Genomic DNA, 19719 nt, shown 5'->3' with positions numbered 1-19719 from the left:
TTATATATAAATATATTGCTGCCACAAGCCCTGACAACTGAGCCTTATGTTACCACTCCCTTATGAGCAACTTGTGTAAAGCACAAACAAGAAGGTTTTATTTATTTTTTATGTGTTCTTCTCAGCCTTTGAATTTGCTGAGTGATAATCTAATGCAACTGCTTTGGCAGAGCAAGAAAGAAAACTTGGCAGTGAAAATGCAATTTGGGAACTCAGACAAAACCCCTCAGCAAGCGAAGCTGAAATTCATCCAAAATATTTACCGATAGGCCTTTTTTTTGCTTTGATCAAGGTCCCCAGTAATTTTACAGTCCTTGCCAACCAAATGGTGACTTTATTTCTACATACTTCATGCTGCTTTTACAGCAGAAATGTGATCGGGGAGGCCCACCCCTAACCCTGCTCTTATCCTCCCCTCCTTCTTTCATTACGTGGCACAGCTCCTCAGATGAATAAAGTCGTTCTCCCACTTCCAATGATATGGCTCAACTCGACTCTACTCGCCCTTTTTTCCCATTGTAGATAGTACCTGCTACTTTTTTTGGTAAAACCTCGGTTAAGGTTTCAGGCGAGCAGAGCCGATACTAAAAGGTGACGTGAAAACACTGCTCATTGTGTTTGCATTTCACAAAGGGAAAGGAAATAATGTTACATGTGAACAGGACATTTTCACAAGCAATTGGCTTTTTTCACATGTAGGATTTCCCCATGTGGAAACAAAACATGGCACATCAAGTCTTCATATGTGAATTCCTAGCCCAGTTGGCAGGATATAAGTTAAGTTTCTTCATTTATGCTTATTAGCCACCTTTCACATCAGGAGCTGGAGGGGATGGAGGAGGTGTTATTACAAGCCAACAAGGCTGCAAGATGGCCGACTGCAGTTTGAGTCATATCATTGGATATTTTTTAGGGCACCAGGGGACATTTCCAGCCGTTTTTGTGGCATCCAAAAACAGTTATTTTTCACTGGAAGTCGGACTATCTTCATCTGTGATCGTGGTGACCAAAACAGTTATTTTTTAGCCAAAACCATGATGTGTTCCTAACCCTAACCGAGTGGTTTTTGTGCCCAAACCTAATCAAAGCTTAAGCACAGCGTTGCGGCAAGAAGAATAGAAAATCCGACCAAAACAAATGTAAAGCTGCGACGTAAAGAATGTTCAGCTTTAACTTAGCTGTGGTTTTGCAGAAATTTACTCAGCTAACATTTATTCTGGCGATTGGGTTGGAATTCCACATTTCCACACATTTTCACATGTGAGCTCAACTTTTAACGTGAAAATAGAACGATGGCACATGTGATCTGGACATTTTCACCGGTGATTGGCTTTCTTCACATATGAATGAATTGCCCCATGAGAAATTAACATTTCCACATGTGGAAACGCTGTGACGATCAGCTGAGGGTCCCGCCCATGTTGAGGGGGAACTATCTGCAGTGAAAACCAAAGTGGAGAAAAGTACCTGGGACAAAACCGGGTAGTCGGGCCGACTTGAGCTGTAGCCTGCAGCTGAGGCAGTTAACATGTGTCAGGTTTAAATGCAGGCTGTTCCAGACTGGACTGTTCATGCTCCCTCATAGTCCCACTTAACTGCAGGCTGGCTAATGGGGGGCGGTTTTCTTAAACAGGACAGACATCCATCATGAAAGATGATGGAGGAGGGGAAGGAAATGTTGCCAGCAACAGGTGTTACGACGGCTTAATGGAATGTTTCCGGACCCCTCTGGATGCCGCTGTTTTATGGAGAGTTTTATGGGGCGTTTCTAATCATATTTATGGAGGTGACTCCTTCCAGAAACAGGAGCTTCGGATAGGAGAGTTTGCATAGATGCAGAGTTTTCCTTTTTCAGGCTGTGAAATCAAATGTGTCAACACATTTTTGTAGTCGCTTTAAAAGCGTCCCCATATCTGTCAAACTTGTAGAAATCATGCTGACAAACGCTGTAAAGATCCAGCTTAGGAGTTATAAACTACTTTGCTGAGTGTTAGGAATAAGACTCTTAATCAAGCAACTTACTCCGACAGCAAAGTCTAAAGGTACGGGCACATTACATTCCCAGCCTACACGTATTCGCTCTGTCTCCCATTGCTAATAATGCATGTATGATGGACAGCTCAAACTGAGCGGGAACAGAAACAAGGATTTACACTACATCTCCCCCATGGTTCATTCATGTTTTAAAGAATTTACAGTTATAACTACAAATGCAAAAATAAACATACATTTAATATCGTCACAACATATGAATAGGGATGTATTACTTGGGAATAAATACTAATAACAGAAATAAAGCCAAGCCAGAGAGAAACTGCTCCTGCTAGACGTGGTACATAAAATGAATCATTTAGAAGGAAGCCGGAAAAGTTGCGAGGGACGAGAAAATCAGTGCCAGTTTTATTTGTGTTGTTCGCACGTCTCAAAAATACAGTCAAAGAATAAAAAGTACATCTTGTCGTCCTCATTTATAGTCCTTGTGACGAGTGTGATTTAGCACGATCACCCCGTAACACGTCTCAGAAAGGGTGCTCTCACCTCTGTCTCTGTACTGCCATCATGTCAGAACTCCTCATAAAGGAGCCATGTCATGTCTGTGTACAAAAAAAAACCAGATCTGGCCAGAAATCCCTTGAGAGAGATGTCTGATGATGCGCTACAAGGAGGTATTGACTTGTTTTTGCACTGTGACAGAACGGCCGCACAACCCCTCCGATTAATGACAAAGCGTATTGATGTTTTTTGTATTGTTGCAGAAGTTGTGTAGGAGACAGCTTCATATTTCAGTGCTGCCTCACGTGGAAATGACATTGTTGTCAATTAAAACAAAATTGCTGAGCTTGATATTGGCTGATAGGTGCTGCGTATAACTGTGAATATGGGTTTGAATATAATGCTCAAGAAGTCAGAACTCCTCAAAGCCAGATGTAAACATTCATAAAAACAGACATTGGTGCAACATTATAATTTGTGTAAAGAGACAATGACTGTATTTATGTGTGCGTTAGTGTTTTATGTAAAACATAATAATTCACCACGGCACTGTCAGAAGCTCGCTGAATAAATGAGCTGTTGGCCATTAAAGCTGCAGTTTGGGATTAAGAGTGTTGCAGATGAGAATCTCAACAGTGCTTGTTAAGGGATGAGAGAGCTCTGCCCACTTAATTCGCTGGTCCAGGTGTCTCTGTGTTGTTAAGGTCCTCTTAAACAACAGTCCCTGCAGCGCCGCGCCGCCTCGGCTGCATTATGCAGCAAATAAATTAATGATTTTAAGGCAAATGCTTTGAGCCTCTTTCTGTCTAAATATTAATGGCCACATGCCTGCAAAGGTGATCAACAGAGACACTTAGAATAGGTCTTTAAATAATGAAACAAGGTAGTGTGCGTTGTATTCTGCTCGCTGAACAGAATACATTATGTGCTTTGTTCATAAATGAATACTAACCACTGTGGAAGGTGAAAAAGTCGTCCGGCATGAATAGAAATGTTTGTTTAGTTCTGGATTAGGTTGACTTTTTAACCTTGAAGTTTTCATTTTGTTGTGTTGTTTTGAATGCGTGTATATGCAAACGATTTTAAAAAGCAATAAAAAAACAAAAAAAGACGAATACATTATTTTTTTTAATGTGAATATCTTCGCCTGTGTAATAACCTGTATCTTTTTTAATGTCTCGCAGATGTGGATGAGTGTGCAGCAGGAATTGCAGTGTGTCCCAGGTTCAGGAAATGTATTAACACCTTTGGGAGCTACATCTGCAAGTGCCACGAAGGCTTTGACCTGCAATACATCAACGGGAAATACCAATGCATAGGTACTGTGGCAAGGTCTCTGCAGCGAGGCTTCTACATATACGACTTAAAAAAGGTCATAGATGTGCTGAGATAATTCATTTTTTAGTAATCCAGCTGTTGTTTTTTACATCAAACACTTACATCATTAAAGGACAGGTTCACAATGTTACAGGTCTGTCTAGTCCAGTGCCCATATGTTCACTGCAACTGTTTCTGCTCACTTTAATCATCCATCCTATTCATACAAGTCATGAAGGTCTAATATAAGTTGATTGGAAGATCCACAGAAATTAAATCCAAAAGAAATTCAAGTTATCTGTACAACACATACAAATCAAATTACAGACGATTTAGTCCAAAGGTCCCTCTGGTTATTCTGCGACGGTCCGAAGGACGTGACCTAATGTTCAAGTGCCTCGTCTCCTCCACTCCGCTGACAGAGAGCAACAGAAGCTAATGATAATGAAATGAAACGGAGTCCGCCAACATAAACTGAAGAAAGTCTTCCAGCACAACACAGAAGTTGCACAGAGCCGCTTTTAGTACAATTTTGAGATTGAACTTTCTTGAGCTTTTTCATTTTAAACTACTTTATCCGTCTTTAAGTTTTCCTTTAGGGGTAGTTACTAAAGATTTTACTTACAGAACGACCAGCTTTAAAATATGATGTTTTATAGATGAATCTAACCAGCATTTATACAGCAGTTATTTGCTTTACCTTGATGCTTTACAACATTCAAATCCTGCTTAATGCATCAGTGATACTAATCCAGTAACATAAATGATAATATATTGTACTTGTAAATGAGTATCTTTTACTCAGACACTGCTATGTTTACTCTTTTTCCACCACTGGAGCCAACAGCTTTTTAAGATCCTCCTCTGACTACATCACATGCAAACATGCAACTGATTAGGATGTTGAAAATGTTTTTAAAATCAAAATAGATCAATAAATATGTCAGTTGAAGTTAAAAGTGCAAAGTAAAAAGCTAAAAAAGAAAATACAGAATAAAGGAGGAACTGAAACCACTTGAGAATATTTAAGATTTAATGAAGTATCACCAGACCGCTGTGAAACTAATCCAAACTGCTGTTTCTGTTCCATCTTGTAAACGTTGCCTCAGTGGGGCCCCTCAGTCACAGACACCAGACTGATGAATACCTGCCATCTCATCAATATTCCTTATGAATCCACGTGGTCTCCTTGAGAAAACACACCATCTCCAATGTTTATTTATGCGTTCATGAACTTTTTTAGAACAAAAGATCAAAAGTTGGAGTTGGTTACTCGTTTGGCTGTTGCTTCTTAAGTGCTTAAAATCCCTCTCGCGATGATTTTTACTCAGATGGATCACTTCTATTCACTTAAACTCTTTCGCTAACAGCACATATGACATACACTTTGAAGTGGATGTGGAGCAATTAGCCTTTGATATCCTACTGTTACGTCTGGAGCTTTTCACACTTGCGCTGAGCAGCTGAATGTTGTTTTGCTTCTTTCAGATGTGGATGAGTGCTCTTTAGGTCAGAGCCACTGCAGCGGCTTCGCCACCTGCTACAACACGCCGGGCTCGTACAAGTGCAAATGCAAAGACGGCTACAGGGGGATGGGCCACGACTGCAAACGTAAGAATTGAGAACAATAACCCCTGGCCCCGATGCTGACTTCTGCAAAGAGGGAACGGGGCCTCACATTTTTTGGTTTTCTCCGCCTGTGTTTTTCTCAAAAAAGCAGGAAAGCTAAAGAGAGGGAGGAAGCAGAGTCTGCTCTGAAATTCCTTTCTTTGTAATGGCCGTCAGTCATTTCTTAAATCACCCCGCTCCCTTATCACGTGTTCCCAGACTGAGCCCTGACTCCCATTTTTGACATCAGGCCATTTCAATAAGCCAAAAAGAGGAGTCATCATTAAATGTGAAATATTTCCTTTCCTGGTCGTTTTGCTTCCTGACACACAGTTCATTAGTCTTAGCGTCTGCAGTTTTTTTTTATTTTTTTTTTACTGCAGCTCAGTGGACAAGAAGTCATTTATTCTCCACAGTTATTTAATCATCTAACAGACACAACCGGTGTAACAGTCCGTGGAGCAGAGCGGATGCCTCCGGGCGAAGAGCGCTGCAGATACTTCACCCTGTCACCTGCCCGAGGGGTGTGTGCCACAAGTGCTCGGGGAGTCGAGTTGCAATATCCTATTTGTGTGTCGCATATCAAAGTCGCCTGCAACCTGAGAAGGCAATAACCGAGTTCAAACTACTTGCCTTTGTCCACTCTCATTCCTCACTCGTGAAACCCTCGCGAACCCCCATCACACACGCACACCATCTCCGTCTTTGCTCCTGCTGTGAAGAATGTGTGGAGGAACAAAGGAGAAGGAGGTGTTACTTTGATGACATCAGCAGAGCGAGGGTGATCTCCGGGGCACAGCAGCCTGTTTGAGAGCGGAGATCATTCCACACACACAGAGCAGCTTTAGCCCGGTGCTGCGAGGCCCCTGGCTACGAGCGCACAAAGAATTACTAATCAGGCTGAGCACATAAAAGGTGAAAAAAAGAGGCACCCTCTGAAGGCAATATTGATTCCACAGGAGAAGAAATTCACTGAACGTGGGGCGTCTTTGTGGGTTAGTTTGTGAGGCCACATGTCAAAGCTATCCCTCTTTCTCTCTTTTAACGCTCCCATTGAGGAAAATATGCCCAGAATTGTTTTAAAAATGAGCCTCACAATGAATGTCTGCTGCATAATAATTTTATTGGCCTCTCTTGCAAGTGTAAGCTTTTGCTTCAGTGAGATTTGAGACACCCAATTTGTTTTAAGATGCTAACATTTAGTTAATAGATATCAGGAGAAGTCTCTGTAGATGAAAGAAAGCCCTCCTCTGCAGAAGTCAGGCTAATCATTGCAGTTAGTCTGCAATTCTACGCCTCATTAACTCTTAAGTGCTCATATTTCAGTGCTCCATCTGCATTCTCTTATTATTTCAGCCATTCCTAAGGTGGTTATTGACCCGCCGAGACCAGGCAAACCGCCTCCAAATCATCACAACCGCATCCCTGACATGGATCAGAAGAGGACCACCACCACCCTCCGCCCACCGGTGACTCAGAGGAGAATCTTCCCCGTTATTCCCAAATCAACAGTCGCCACCACCACGACTACGACAGCCAGGACGACGACCAAAGCACCTCTGCCTCCAAAGAGGGTCCCACCTCCGACACGCAAGCCGGTGGTTCCCACTCTGAAGCCCTTTGTGCCAACCAGGAAGCCCCCAGTACCCACACGCAAGCCCTACATCCCACCAAGACCAGTGCCTCCCACCAGACTCCCACCAAGACCAGTGCCTCCCACCAGACTCCCCCCGCCGCCACCACCGGTCACACCAGTAGACAACACCATTCAGAAGGAGGTCACCAAACAGAGGGGGGATGTCCACAGTAAGAAAGAGCTTTTTATTATTTTCCCTTTTATTGTACCACAGCTGACATTCACTTTCACCTTTTAGGGAAACAAGATACTACATTCTACTACAGATTTGACATTTTTCATTTTTTACCTATTCGCACATGAAATTATAGGCCTCTTTACATTTACTAATAATGTAAGCAAACCTTTAAACCTGTGTAAATGTATTTTTCTGCCACATGGGGGTATATTATTACCTCCTAAAGTTGTGATGATTATCCTGTTCTGCCTCTTTACACATCCAGGAGATACAGAGCAACACAGCATTTATTCGGAGTCGGGTTTCCGACCACCTGACAAAAACAAGTCTCATATTTACTCTCCTTTTGGCTCTGTTTTTGGTCTCCACCAACTCTTCTTTAGCTAAATGTACGTCTGTGTTCACCAGCTAAATGCTAACTTTGACTGACTGCTGTTTATGTTGAGCTGGAAGCCGGTTGTTAGTTTATGTTTTAAACTAACGTCAGCTACTGTTGCTCTCTGTTGGTGGAGCGGAGAGAGGCACTGAGACGAGGCACTGGAGAACGAGCATAAAGTCACATCCTTTCGACTATTGCAGGAAAAAAAGTGATTAATGCATGTAAATTGTTACACAGAGTCCCTTTAAAGGCCCTTTTACAAATATTAGTAATGCAGGCAAACTTTTAAACCTGTATTTATTTGTTTTTTTGCCACATGAGAGCAACAAGTAAAGCTGTAAACACAATACTGATAATTATCACCTCATAAAGTTGTAATGGTTAACCTGTAAGCAAACAAAGCTATTTATACATCCGGTAGATACAGTGAAAGTTAGCATTTATTCTGGAGTCGAGTTTATGGCCACCTGACAAGAATAAGTTCTGCTTTTTCTCTCCTTTTAGCTCTAGTTTGGTCTCCTGAGGGAATTATTTGGCTTGTTAGCTGCAAAATGTCCCTCTATATTTAGCAGCTAGATGCTAACTTTTAATGACCGCCTTTTTGTGCACTGAGCACTTTCACTGAACTGAACAGCTGCTGTGTGTTGAATCAGTGCTGATGAGAGCGGTGAGTGAACCAAAGTAAAGGTTGTGGGACCTCAAACAAAAACAATGAACTTATGGATGCTATAAACCTTCATATAGCTGAGGGACACTTCAGAGTTGACTCATGATTCTCTGTGAGTTTATCACTACAAGCGACGCCTTTACGTATATAGAAATACACATCGTTTACACAAAATACTAGCTTTAACCTCCTGGGAAACACGATGACTTGTTGCATTAGCTGATTCTAATCTCTGTGTTTTAATGTTTGATAGCGAGGTGAACCTTTTGTTTACTTCTGGGTCACAGATTTTGGCACAACCATTCATCTTCATCAGCTCCCTGACAGGTTTCTGCTAACCAAATTGGAGCAAATTTGCATATTTCTTCCTCTGAATCCTGAAACATTGTGTTTATAATGAAACATGTCACATTCTGGGGGATTTAGGAGTGATGTTTACCTGACAGATGATGCGTATTATCATATTCATTTTGCATTCAAACACATGAATATGTGACTGTAAGTTATCTGGGCAGTTGGCAGTCAGTTCCCATGTGCACACAGTTAATCTGCCAGCTAAACCACGTGCCAGACGTAATTCTAAACATTTGGTGAGAAACATGAAGATGATTATTGATGTAAATATGTGAAGATGGTTGAAATCAAAGATATGGGATTCAACATATGGCAATGGGAGAACTCTGCAAGTAGTTTTCTCACCGATGGTGATAAGTATGTAAATCAAGCTATTTCCACCTTATTACAGTATGATATACAAATTGTTAAGCAATAGTCCATATTTACAGGATGGCAAATGAAAGTGATGTTATTGTTAAAGTCAGAATTTTCCTCTCAAGGTAATTATCTCTTTGGATTGTGTTAACAAACACAAACTGCTGCTCAGCCAGACTGTTGTTTATCCACATGTCACACCACGCTCTCTGCCAGGCACGCATCTTTGACACCAATTACATTCCAAGACGCATCATCAGGCTTTGCTTCGGTTAGACGTCCTCGATTAATAACAAATAATGGAATTGAATTCAAAATACTGTGGCAGTGAGAGGTGGTTCGGATTGTTTCTTTTTGCTCTAACAAGTGAGGTAATCACTGCAATCATCTGCTGCTTTCCTTAATCTCACAGCGTTGAACGCACGCAACGGTGGATTGTTTCTTAATGAGATAATCCCCGTACCAAACAACTTGTTGAGCCTGAAACATAGTTCAAGACCTAAGTAGCTCAATTTAATAGACGATGTGTCTGCCGCTAAATACTTGTTATTATAGCATTTAAAGGATAAGGCTATAATTCTAAACAAATCACATTAAAACACCAAAAACAGCATGAAGAGTGTATATCCAATAAACCTCAAAACCTTAAAAAACTCAACTCACCTCCATTATATCAGGGTGGGGACAGAAGCTTCAGAGTTGAGGATATGTCAAAACCCGGACACATAACACCAAACCAATCTGCATGGTGATATATCACCAGAGCTGAGTGATAAAAAGTGTTATTTTGTAGTCTGGTTGAACTGTTCTAAAAATTAAAAATAAAAATGCAGTGGAGAATCATTCACATACACGTGTTGGTGCCATTAACACCCCAAAATGCAAGTTAAAAGAAATAGTTCCCAATAACTGGCACTCCTGTTTGAGCAACTTTTGCTATAAAATAAAAAAAAAACGACATACTTCTGATCCACTTTTAAAGAATTGCTTTTTCAGTAGGAATAATTAAACTTTAACGAGAAATATAAAAAAATTATACAGAATAATCAGCTTCATCCATGGAACCAGTGCTGCTAAAACGAGGGCACTGTAAAAACCATCAGTTGGTGAAATAATGCGATGCAGACTCGCAGCGTGAGAATATGAACAGAAGAAATAAAAACTTTCCTTGATCACGAAGCCTAAAGTTGCTCTACTGTGGTTTATCAGTCAAGTGTATGAACTACACTGCAGACTGGAGTCTCTGTTAACAGTGACAAACAGGCAGATCTGCGTCATGCACGCTCGATCCTCTATGAATGTTTCGTAGCCTCACAACGCTGTATTATTTTAAACTTTGAGGCTGTTTAACCCAGCATTAAAATGCTTCTTTGGTGAGCCAATCACTAGGGGGACAGCTCGTCAGGTCACACTTGGCATGAGGCGTCTTGACATGCATCTCGAATGACCACAAAAATAAGATGCAATGTTTTTTACACAAAGACAGGAAGAACATAATGTATAACCTATGCCGAATTTACAAAAAGGTCCAGCTAATTGAAAAATTGTCATAAAGAACATTTCACAAAGTTTGTAAAGTTTCTCCTAACTCAACAACTCACACAATTGAGGGATTTTATAAGGGAGTCTGGGGGATTTGTAGTCGATGTAGCTGCTTTGATCTAAAGTATGTTGGTGTACAAGTTTGCCCTCTGCTGTAGCGCAAAATGTTCTCGAATTGTTGTTAATAGCTATTAGAAAAAGGTTATGCTTGCCATTCAAATGAATACAAAAAACATGAACGTCACACACCCCTTACAATGATGTCATTATATAGACTGACCCCTCAGCACCCTCAACTGTGTCTGACTTCCTGCATCCCTAGCTTTATTCTATTAATTATTTGCATTCCTCAAATTTAACTTTTTGTATCCTCCACGTTCTCACAGCAAACAGATGAACCACCAACTTCTCAAACATGTGCAGTTTCAGTACATTTGCATATTTTGATACACAGCCACATGGAATAAACAACAGAAGGCGAGACTTTTATTGGTATTTATATATTTATTTATTTATTTGTAACTTATTTGTAATTTTTTTGTAAAAGAAAATGTAACGGTTAGCGGTTCCTTGCTCATTTGTTGTTGTCATGCTCACTTCACATAAATTCGCGTTTGCTAAACCTGAGAAAGTTTCTTTGATATAGAAATATCTGGTAAAATGCAGCAGAGTAGAGTGTGGGATAGCTCACACCTTGCCAGATGGCATCACATAATTAGAAAAAGGAAAGAGGGTAGAGAAGATTACATTAACACCTGTCTGCACCGCTTGAGGGAGACATCAATCTAATAGTTTGCACCACGGCAGAGCAGTTCTCGAAATCAGAGCTTCCAGAAGATGGTTTGAATGTGATGAGAGTGGGAGGGAGGAGAGACGCCGCCGAGTGATTATTCTAATAATTAGACGGAAACAGGAATCATTTGAATAAGAGCCCGATGGCGTCAAGAACACCTCAGCTGTGCCTCAGGTGCAGGTGTTTACTAAAGTCAAATCAATTTCCAGACTAGGACTTCGGTTTCCTTTCAACTTGGACCTGCGCAATCAACATTAGTATCTGTGTCCAGGGAAAAGCTTGAACCTCCATCCAAGTTCAGGAATATTCATTATTCTGGATGGTCCATTAATTCGGTTTCCTGCCCAGAACTAGATGAGAAGATTGATACCACTCTTGTGTCTGTGTGTCATTCTGGAGCTGGGATGTGAGTAGCTGAGCTTGTTGTGAGCTCTCCACAAAAATACACCGCTTCTTAGTCCCTCTCTTCTCCCTCTCAGCATTATTCCCTACCTGTCTACAAGATGTCCCCAGACTTTTCTGCTTCCATCCCCGGTCCTGCCACTCCTTATTCTCTTAACCTGAGCTTTCCCCAACCATCTCCACTCCTGGACCTGATTACCCTCATCACTCTAACCACTCATTCATATACCAGCTCAGCTCCTTTGTTCCTCTGTCAGTCCGTACATGTTGCTTCCTTGGTTTCTTGCCTTGTGCTTTTGTTTTCGAGCATCTGTTATCTGCATGTTTACCTAGACCTGTACCTGCCTGCCTGCCTGTACCCTGCCATAATAAATCACTGAAATCATCCTGCTGCCTTCCTCCATTCACGTCGGAAGGCAGGCTAACTGATTCCCCCTGCTTCCAGTCTTAGACATGATGTCTGTATTAATCTTCTCATTTAACTCTCGGCAAGAGAGCAAATATTAAACGCATATTTCCCAAAATGTATATATATTTCTCTTTGAGCAAGCACATGCTCCTCTGAGGTGCATAAAAGCCGCTCAGCATCCTTTCTGCTGTATCAAAAATTGATTTGCATTAAGTTTAAAACAAGGCTTTTTCCGATGCTTCATAAAAGTGGGCATTATTAGATTCAAGGTTTTCACCCACTACAGTGAAAAGTTAATGCACTAAATTTGAAATATACAAAAAAAAGTCAGGAATTGGTTACTGCTTAATCCCCCTTTGAGCAGCTTTTATGACCTCACATATCCATATTCATCCACATTTGGATGAAATGAATCACACAAGGTCAAGAGGTGAAAAACAAGAGTGGCCAGCATTAATTGTGTGGTGTTTCAGCATGGTTGTTGAGCAAATATGTTTTTAAAAGGTCGCTTCCCCCCCAAATTATACTCCTGCCTCTAGTGATATCTGAGATTTTATTGTGTTGAGGTTTTCAGATAGCAGAGATTTCTCCCCTCTAACATAAGGGAGCTGAATGTTTTGTTTGTGGTGCTCGAAGCATTAAAGTAATACATTTGAAAATAAAGCAATTTGTCTCTGTAGAAACAGTGTCCCACTTACTCTGGATGATCCACTGACCTTGCTGTGAAAAGTTTTCGTTTGGGCTACATTCTGCTTTGACAGATCGTGCAAAGTATCCAGGACGGTAGCTGCGTTTACATGGAGCCTAATATTCTGATAATGAACTGTTTAAAAGCCCAAACTGAATAAAAATGCTCCAAATAAACACCTCAATCAGAATAAACATGTCCAAACTGAATGCAATTTGAAGTGGTTGCAGAGGGGTAGTCAAAATAAAAACTGTCCCATGTAAACGATACAATAGATATCCGTCCTCGGGACAGGAACTGATCAAACATGCGCCAAAAGAGATAAAATATCCGATGAAGAAGAGGAATGCGTGACATAACATCACTTTTGTGCACGTCACACAGCTCTTCCCACTAAATTTGTTGTTGCGTGTGAACACCAGACCCTCATAATCCCACCCAGTGTAAACAGTTAACGCGAAATCTTCAATCAGAATGATTTCAATCGGAATCGAGAAATATAAATATAAACAGAGCCACTGTTTCAGGACAGAAGCCGGGTTGAGTTGCCTGAAACTGGTTTGAGCAGCACAAATGACATTTTGACAAGTGACAAAGAAAATGGCAGCATAAAACAAATATAAGACAAATTAACAAATTGTATATATAGAGTTCCTTTTACGTCAAGATAAGATCAAACGCAGCTATTTTTTACTTGTAGTCACGGTGTCGCTGTTCAAATTACCGCTCCCTTAATTGGCGTATCACCGGATTCACTCTTTATATATCGATATACGACCGGACACCAGGGCTCGTGGTGGGTTACGTTCCTTAAAAGCTCAGACACACACAAACACAGACACACGCAGAGAGAGACCCGGATGCCTGGGATATCTGGAGAGCCTGGTGTGAGTGTGACCTCCCCGCTCTCGGATTCCTTCGACTGTCAGACTACATCGCGGTCTGCCAGGTGGTTGTGACCCAGCGTGGGGATGGGCTCTGACTAGAGGGGGCACATGTCGGGGGGACGGACGGTTCAAGTGCAGGTTACAGCGCATTCATGGCATAGGAGCAAGGATCCGCCCGGGATGCTGGGAATAGTTTATTTGATAGTCGGCCCCATTAAATTCCACTGACGTGTCATGTCAGTTTTAATCATGGGCACAATATTAATAATCACAAATTTCCCTGAAGGGACTCGATGGTCCGTACCACATAAGGACAGAGGGTCGGTTCAGAAAAGGAAAAACTTGAATGCATTACATACTAAAATGTAGACGTCAAATGATGTTTTGACATTTTCAGCCATGAAGAACCGCTTCGTGAAGGCAATTCAAAACCACTGTAGACAATTGTTGTTCCAATACATTAAAAGAAACCTTTCTCTACAAAATTCTTGTCACCGTAAAAGTAAAAGAAACAACTTTCTGCTCTTCACTTGTCAGTTGACCTTTAATAAGACAGCTTGGCTTATAGTATTTCGGGCAGTGTGACCCCATTGGAGAAGGAAAGAGGCTATTTCAGGACTGGCTGTGTTACTGTATGTGTGTGTATGTACTGTAGCCCCAGGTTGTGTAGCTGCGCCATTTGCCCAGACGTTGCATCAGATGAACCGTTGCCCTTTTCCTCATTATGATTCACTTTTGACTTCTGGTGTTTTCTGCAGGTTTTTCTCAGGTATCCTGCTCAGTTGACTGTTGTTAAATGTGCTCGGCTCTTTGTATGCAGGCACTAAACCGTCACATTGATTCATCCTTGTAGAGTCCTCGTAGAGTAAAGAAAACAAAGCAGCACAATAGCCACAAGTGTGAATGGCGTGGTGTGCAAATATAATACCTTTTGTTAATCCTTTATCTAAACCTGCTTCTCCCCCCTCTCTCCTCAGTCCCTCGGAACCACGACCGCAACACCGTCCTCGGCGTCGACTTTGACATTGAGCTCGGCAACACGGCAGACGAAGCCAAGGACGACCCAGGTAAACACAACACACATTTGACAGAGACAATCAGCAACAGCCTGCAGAGCTCAAACGATGACGGACGAGCCGCATTTGCTACGAGCAAAATGAAACTGCCAATCAGCTCCTGCAGTGAAGCAGCCGAGGCGAAGATATTATAGTGACCAGATGTGTTTTGATAGGCCTTTCACCAGGAGGTGACACATGACATCTGGCCGTATCCGTTTAAATAATGGCTCCCAGCCCAGAACGTACTGCCAGACTTCCCCACTTTTCACATTATGCTTGCTTGATTGCACGACTGCTTGAATGATTAATTGATCATTTGGAGGTACACCAGTGCTCCGCTGCTCTTAAGCTCCCCGCTTCTCAATGCAGAGTTCCTCCAACAACAATAAGAAAAAAGCTTTTGTGAAGAGACAGCACTTTATCCGTCACATTTGCTCGACGTGATTTATTGATCCCAATGGTATGCAGATTAAATTGCCTAATGATTTAGTTGCGTGTTTATTTTGGTTCACAGTGCATCATTTGCTATGCAGTGTCAAGGGGGAAGGCGTTTTCATTGGCTCAGAAAATGAACAGAGAAGTGTTTTGCGGAAACCCTATTTCAGGGACAAAATGATGGATGTTGCTCTTATCTTCCAACCAATTTGTAGAGCAATGCATGGGTGATACCGCAACTGTTTTGCCCGCATTCTCTTAATGTTATTGTCTAGGCTTCATCGCTCGAAAAGAACTCATCACTCACTGAATATTATGACTCTCTGTTGTAACTATAATCTGTTTTACTATGAGGTACGGCATGCATGGGCTAAATGTGTACACGTACACTCACTCATATGCTCACACACATTGTTATCAGCAATTCCAGCAGCTCAAACAAATATTTGTGGTTTCCTCTTGCTATTTATGCTGCTCCATTTCACCTTGATTTTACCTCAATACATCAGCACTCCTCTGAGATTACAACAAATGTTTGTACTGTCGTTGTATCATCATGTTCATCAGAAGGAGCCGCAACAGTCCTCTTGCTCCCGGTAACGTTAGAGGGGCACAGTGGGGCTCCTGTGAAGAATTACAGAGAGCAGACTGAAGCCTTTTTTGCATCTTCTCTGCAAAGTGTGTTTTATTTCCCTCAGAGGCCGGCTATCTGGGCTGCTCCTTTGATGACGGTCTTTGCGGTTGGATCCGGGACAAAGACGGAGACCTGCACTGGGAGACGACGCCCGATCCGTCAGGTAATTGAAGGGGGCAGGGTGGGGCCACTCATTCGCACTCACACAAATTAAAGAAAATTGTTTGTTTTATTGTCAGTAAATCAAAATGAGAAAAAGCAGCGTTCCTTTTAGCGACGCGCACGCATCTGCAAACACCCACAGAGTCAGACAATCTAAGCAGCTCAGTTTGTTCCACCCAATTACAGGTCAAGATGAAAACGACTTGATGGAAGTGGTTTGTCTTTTCTGCAGATTAGTGCTTTGCTCTACAAAGCGATGCAAATGAGAAGAGGATTACGCGACCCGGCAGCGATACCTGTGGCTCGCATTAAATGGGAACACGACACTGTTTTTCTTGGGGTTCAGACGAGGAGAAACTGCGGTGAATTATGTTGAGAGGACTCAGCACACAGGGTGTGAAGACTAAACAGCCACATCTGGGTTCTCCTGCCAACTGGCTTAGTTTTGAGGTTACTAATGTTTCCAAGTTGTTCAGACTCAGACTCATTTCAGCCAAGTCTGTGCTCACTCATTAGAGAAAATAAGGATTTTTGCACAGACTTTCAATTTCCCCAAATCATTTAAAGTAAATCATAAATGAAGCTGACTAGGCGTAATTCCATTTAAGAGAAGGGAATATGTTGAGTAAGATACAATATCTTATTTATGGATATGTACATACATGGCTTTTACTACGTCTTAACTGTCTTGTGAAGCATGTAACTATTTACAGTTCATCACTTTAAGTTCTTGTGATGGATAGCCACTGGCAAACACTCCTGGCTGTTAGAGGATTGGCACAGATTTGAAGGCTCATAACTTATGTAGAGAGCCTCTGTGGCCTAAAGATTCATATCACACCCCCTGTGGTTAACACCAGTCCTACACAGATCTGCTCAATAAGCAAAATGCATCCACGTTAATCTGCAATCATCCAGAGGCACTTTCACCTTTAAATTACTATCACTAACTAATGCATGAATCGCTAAAAGAGAAGTCAGTTTGCCACGGGCAACCGGTTATAGTTTGAGATGAAGAAACATAAGTGGGTCAAGTCTTTTTTTAATTGTCTAATTTTTCTGCCAGTTCAACATTAAAACCTGATATATTTTTTATGAGTGCTATGACAGACAAACAGACCTACTTACCTACATTTTAAAGGGTCATGCTGCCTGGCACCTGAACTTAATGTAGTGAACGGATGAATTTTGAAGTTTGCAATACATTTGGAAAAACTCAACAGCGACCTGACTTTCCAGAGACAATGTTCCTCTGACTCAGGATAAGCCACAGACCTCATTGTCAATAGTTTGTAGAAAGTAGGTACAATTGAAAAACTGTAAATTATCCGCAGTAAATCCAAATTTTGTTTCTGGAAATCAAAGTTATTATTATGAAGTGATTTTCCAGAATACAGCACTTTACTATTAGGCGAGAAAACAAGGTGTCATCAATTAACACAATTCAGTGTTGCAAAAATCATTATATTCAATTTATTTCCATTAAAGCAACATTATGTAGAAATCGGCATTTTGTGCAATTTTGCTGCCCCCTACAGTTTATGAGTGCAACACCACTGTCGTAAATACAAATAGTGATTGAGACACCATTCATCCTATTAGAAGACATCAAACTAAAATAACATTATTGTTATTTTAAGGCAAAAAAAGTTACATATGTTGCTTTAATTGACTGTAATGTCCGTCACTTGCCTCCCCAGGTGGACGGTACCTGACCATTCCTGAGGTAGGCAACAAGAGGACTGGGCGAGGGGCCCGGCTGGTCCTGCCACTCACCCCGCCCTGGAACGACGGCAATCTGTGCCTGTCGTTCCGGCACAAGCTGGCAGGCCACCACGTGGGCATGCTGCAAGTGTTTGTGAAGAAGGGAAAGCAGTACAGTCCAGCGGTCTGGGGCCGAACAGGTGGAAACGGCTGGAGGCACACCCAAATCACATTATGGGGCACAGGCCTGGAGAGTGTAAGTGCACCAATAAACATGACAGAGAGGTTTACTCACACAGTGTGTATATTTATAACAGCAGTGAACAGAAATGTTGGTGTTTATAAAAAATAAATCAGAGCAGCAGTCTGCTTTTCAAAATAGTGGATCCGTGGAAATTTAAGATTGACATCCGCTTTGAGTAGAACCGCAGTGAGTCATCTTTCATCATAGAGCAGCATGTTCCTCAGTGTAAGTAACAGTGTGTGTGTGTGTGTGTGTGTGTTGCTGCTGTTTACCAGGTGATCCTGAAGGGGGAGCGTGGGCGAGGCAGGAGCGGCGAGATGGCCGTGGACGACATCACCCTGAGGAAAAGCTCCTGCACAGAGGAGCACAATCTGAGGAGACTCTGACTGACAGAACCAAGAAAGGCAGAAAGAAAACAGGAGGGAAAATCATCTCAAGGAGAACTGACTCTGTTGTGAAAACCCCTTACTCTGCCTGAGCTCTCTCTGATCAAACCCCCGCCCCTCCCAACCATCCGATAGCCGAAACATTGTGCGTCTGCAGAACAGTGGGTTTCTCTTTCTCGCCTGTCCATGAATAAAAAGACTGAATCGAATGTCATGGCCGGATCCAAGCACCACCCCCCCATCCCCCAGCCTTCCTCTCACTCCATCACCTATAACTCTGAAACCTGCATGCACCTACTCACCATGGAGATGTCCTCCACCCTACACAGCCCTGGCAGCCCTCCAGCCACACCGCTGAGAGGCCCACATTCATTTCTTTCTGGAGAGAGGATCGTTCCCTCACTTATGAGTCTGCTTTTACCTTGCTTTGATCCTTTAACCACAAGCCATTACTTTTTATTTGCTTGATGTTAAAACATGTGGCCAGAGGTGCTTTTTTGTGACTGTTTTGATCAGCAAAATATCAGAGATGGTATGCTTTTCTTTGAGGGTTAGAGATTTAAGAAAAAGACAGGTCATATTAGTCAGTAATTCTTTCTAATCCAGATGACTCCAATCGGACACGGACTCAAAGTATAAAACCAACTAGTAAGTCAGTTAAGCCCTGCTTCTGTTGGTCCAATCTGAGATTTCTTCTACAGCACAGTTCTGACTGAAAGAGCGCAGCTTTATTTTTGTTGTCTCAGTATTTCAAAGATCTGTGTGGTCGAGGAGGCTTTAAAAATTCAGCACCTTGTCTACCCTGATCTTTTATTGAAGCCTCCAAAAGTTGTTTAAACACTTGTGTTTTTCAGATACTTGAAATGTGTCAAACAGAATCAGCGTATGATTTTGCGACACTTGCAAATCAACAGTTACTTTCTATTATACAGTATGTGCTTTGTTATATTAAGTGCAGTTTGTTATAAAGACGATACCGACAACTTTTTAGGCTTTCACAAATTGTATTATTGTAAATGTAGTCGTGTGTACATACTCTAAAGATCTACAGTCCCATGTGTTGTGTGGTTTATACGTTATGTAATTTCATACATGAATATTCATTGGATGACAACGGTTGGTATTTCAACTTTTAATGACAGGACATGTATACAGGTGGAAACCTTGTGTAGTGCAAGGCTGTGTTTAAAGTGCACAAAATATGTATGTTCATGTGTTATGGTATATTATGCTCTGTCTGTAACTTGCCAAGCACATAGTTGCATATTGTATGCTGTGATAATGAAGGGCATCGGCTGGAACTTAAAGGTTTTCTGTGTGCATGGGTGCATTCACCAAATTCAGATTTATCCAGACCAGTATGTAAATAAAATACATTGACTGATA

At 41.7% G+C, this 19719-nt stretch overlaps 1 protein-coding gene across 2 annotated transcripts in view; it reads left to right on the top strand.

Annotated features, from left to right (window-relative positions):
- npnta (nephronectin a) overlaps positions 1 to 19719 on the top strand; it is a 57225-nt gene extending 37506 nt beyond the window's left edge. For both annotated transcript variants that reach the window (XM_084364573.1, XM_084364574.1), the window contains 7 exons: positions 3678 to 3812; positions 5299 to 5421; positions 6775 to 7224; positions 14688 to 14777; positions 15902 to 16000; positions 17700 to 17959; positions 18223 to 19719. In XM_084364573.1, the coding sequence (XP_084220699.1) occupies positions 3678 to 3812; positions 5299 to 5421; positions 6775 to 7224; positions 14688 to 14777; positions 15902 to 16000; positions 17700 to 17959; positions 18223 to 18333 (1268 nt within the window). In that variant the 3' untranslated portion in view covers positions 18334 to 19719. The remainder of the gene's footprint in view (positions 1 to 3677; positions 3813 to 5298; positions 5422 to 6774; positions 7225 to 14687; positions 14778 to 15901; positions 16001 to 17699; positions 17960 to 18222) is intronic.

The sequence above is a fragment of the Pagrus pagrus genome, assembly GCF_965226575.1.
Source record: "Pagrus pagrus genome assembly, chromosome: 2".
NCBI lineage: Eukaryota > Metazoa > Chordata > Actinopteri > Spariformes > Sparidae > Pagrus > Pagrus pagrus.
Note: the sequence above shows the minus strand (reverse complement) of the source record. Positions and strands in the feature narration are given on the sequence as shown.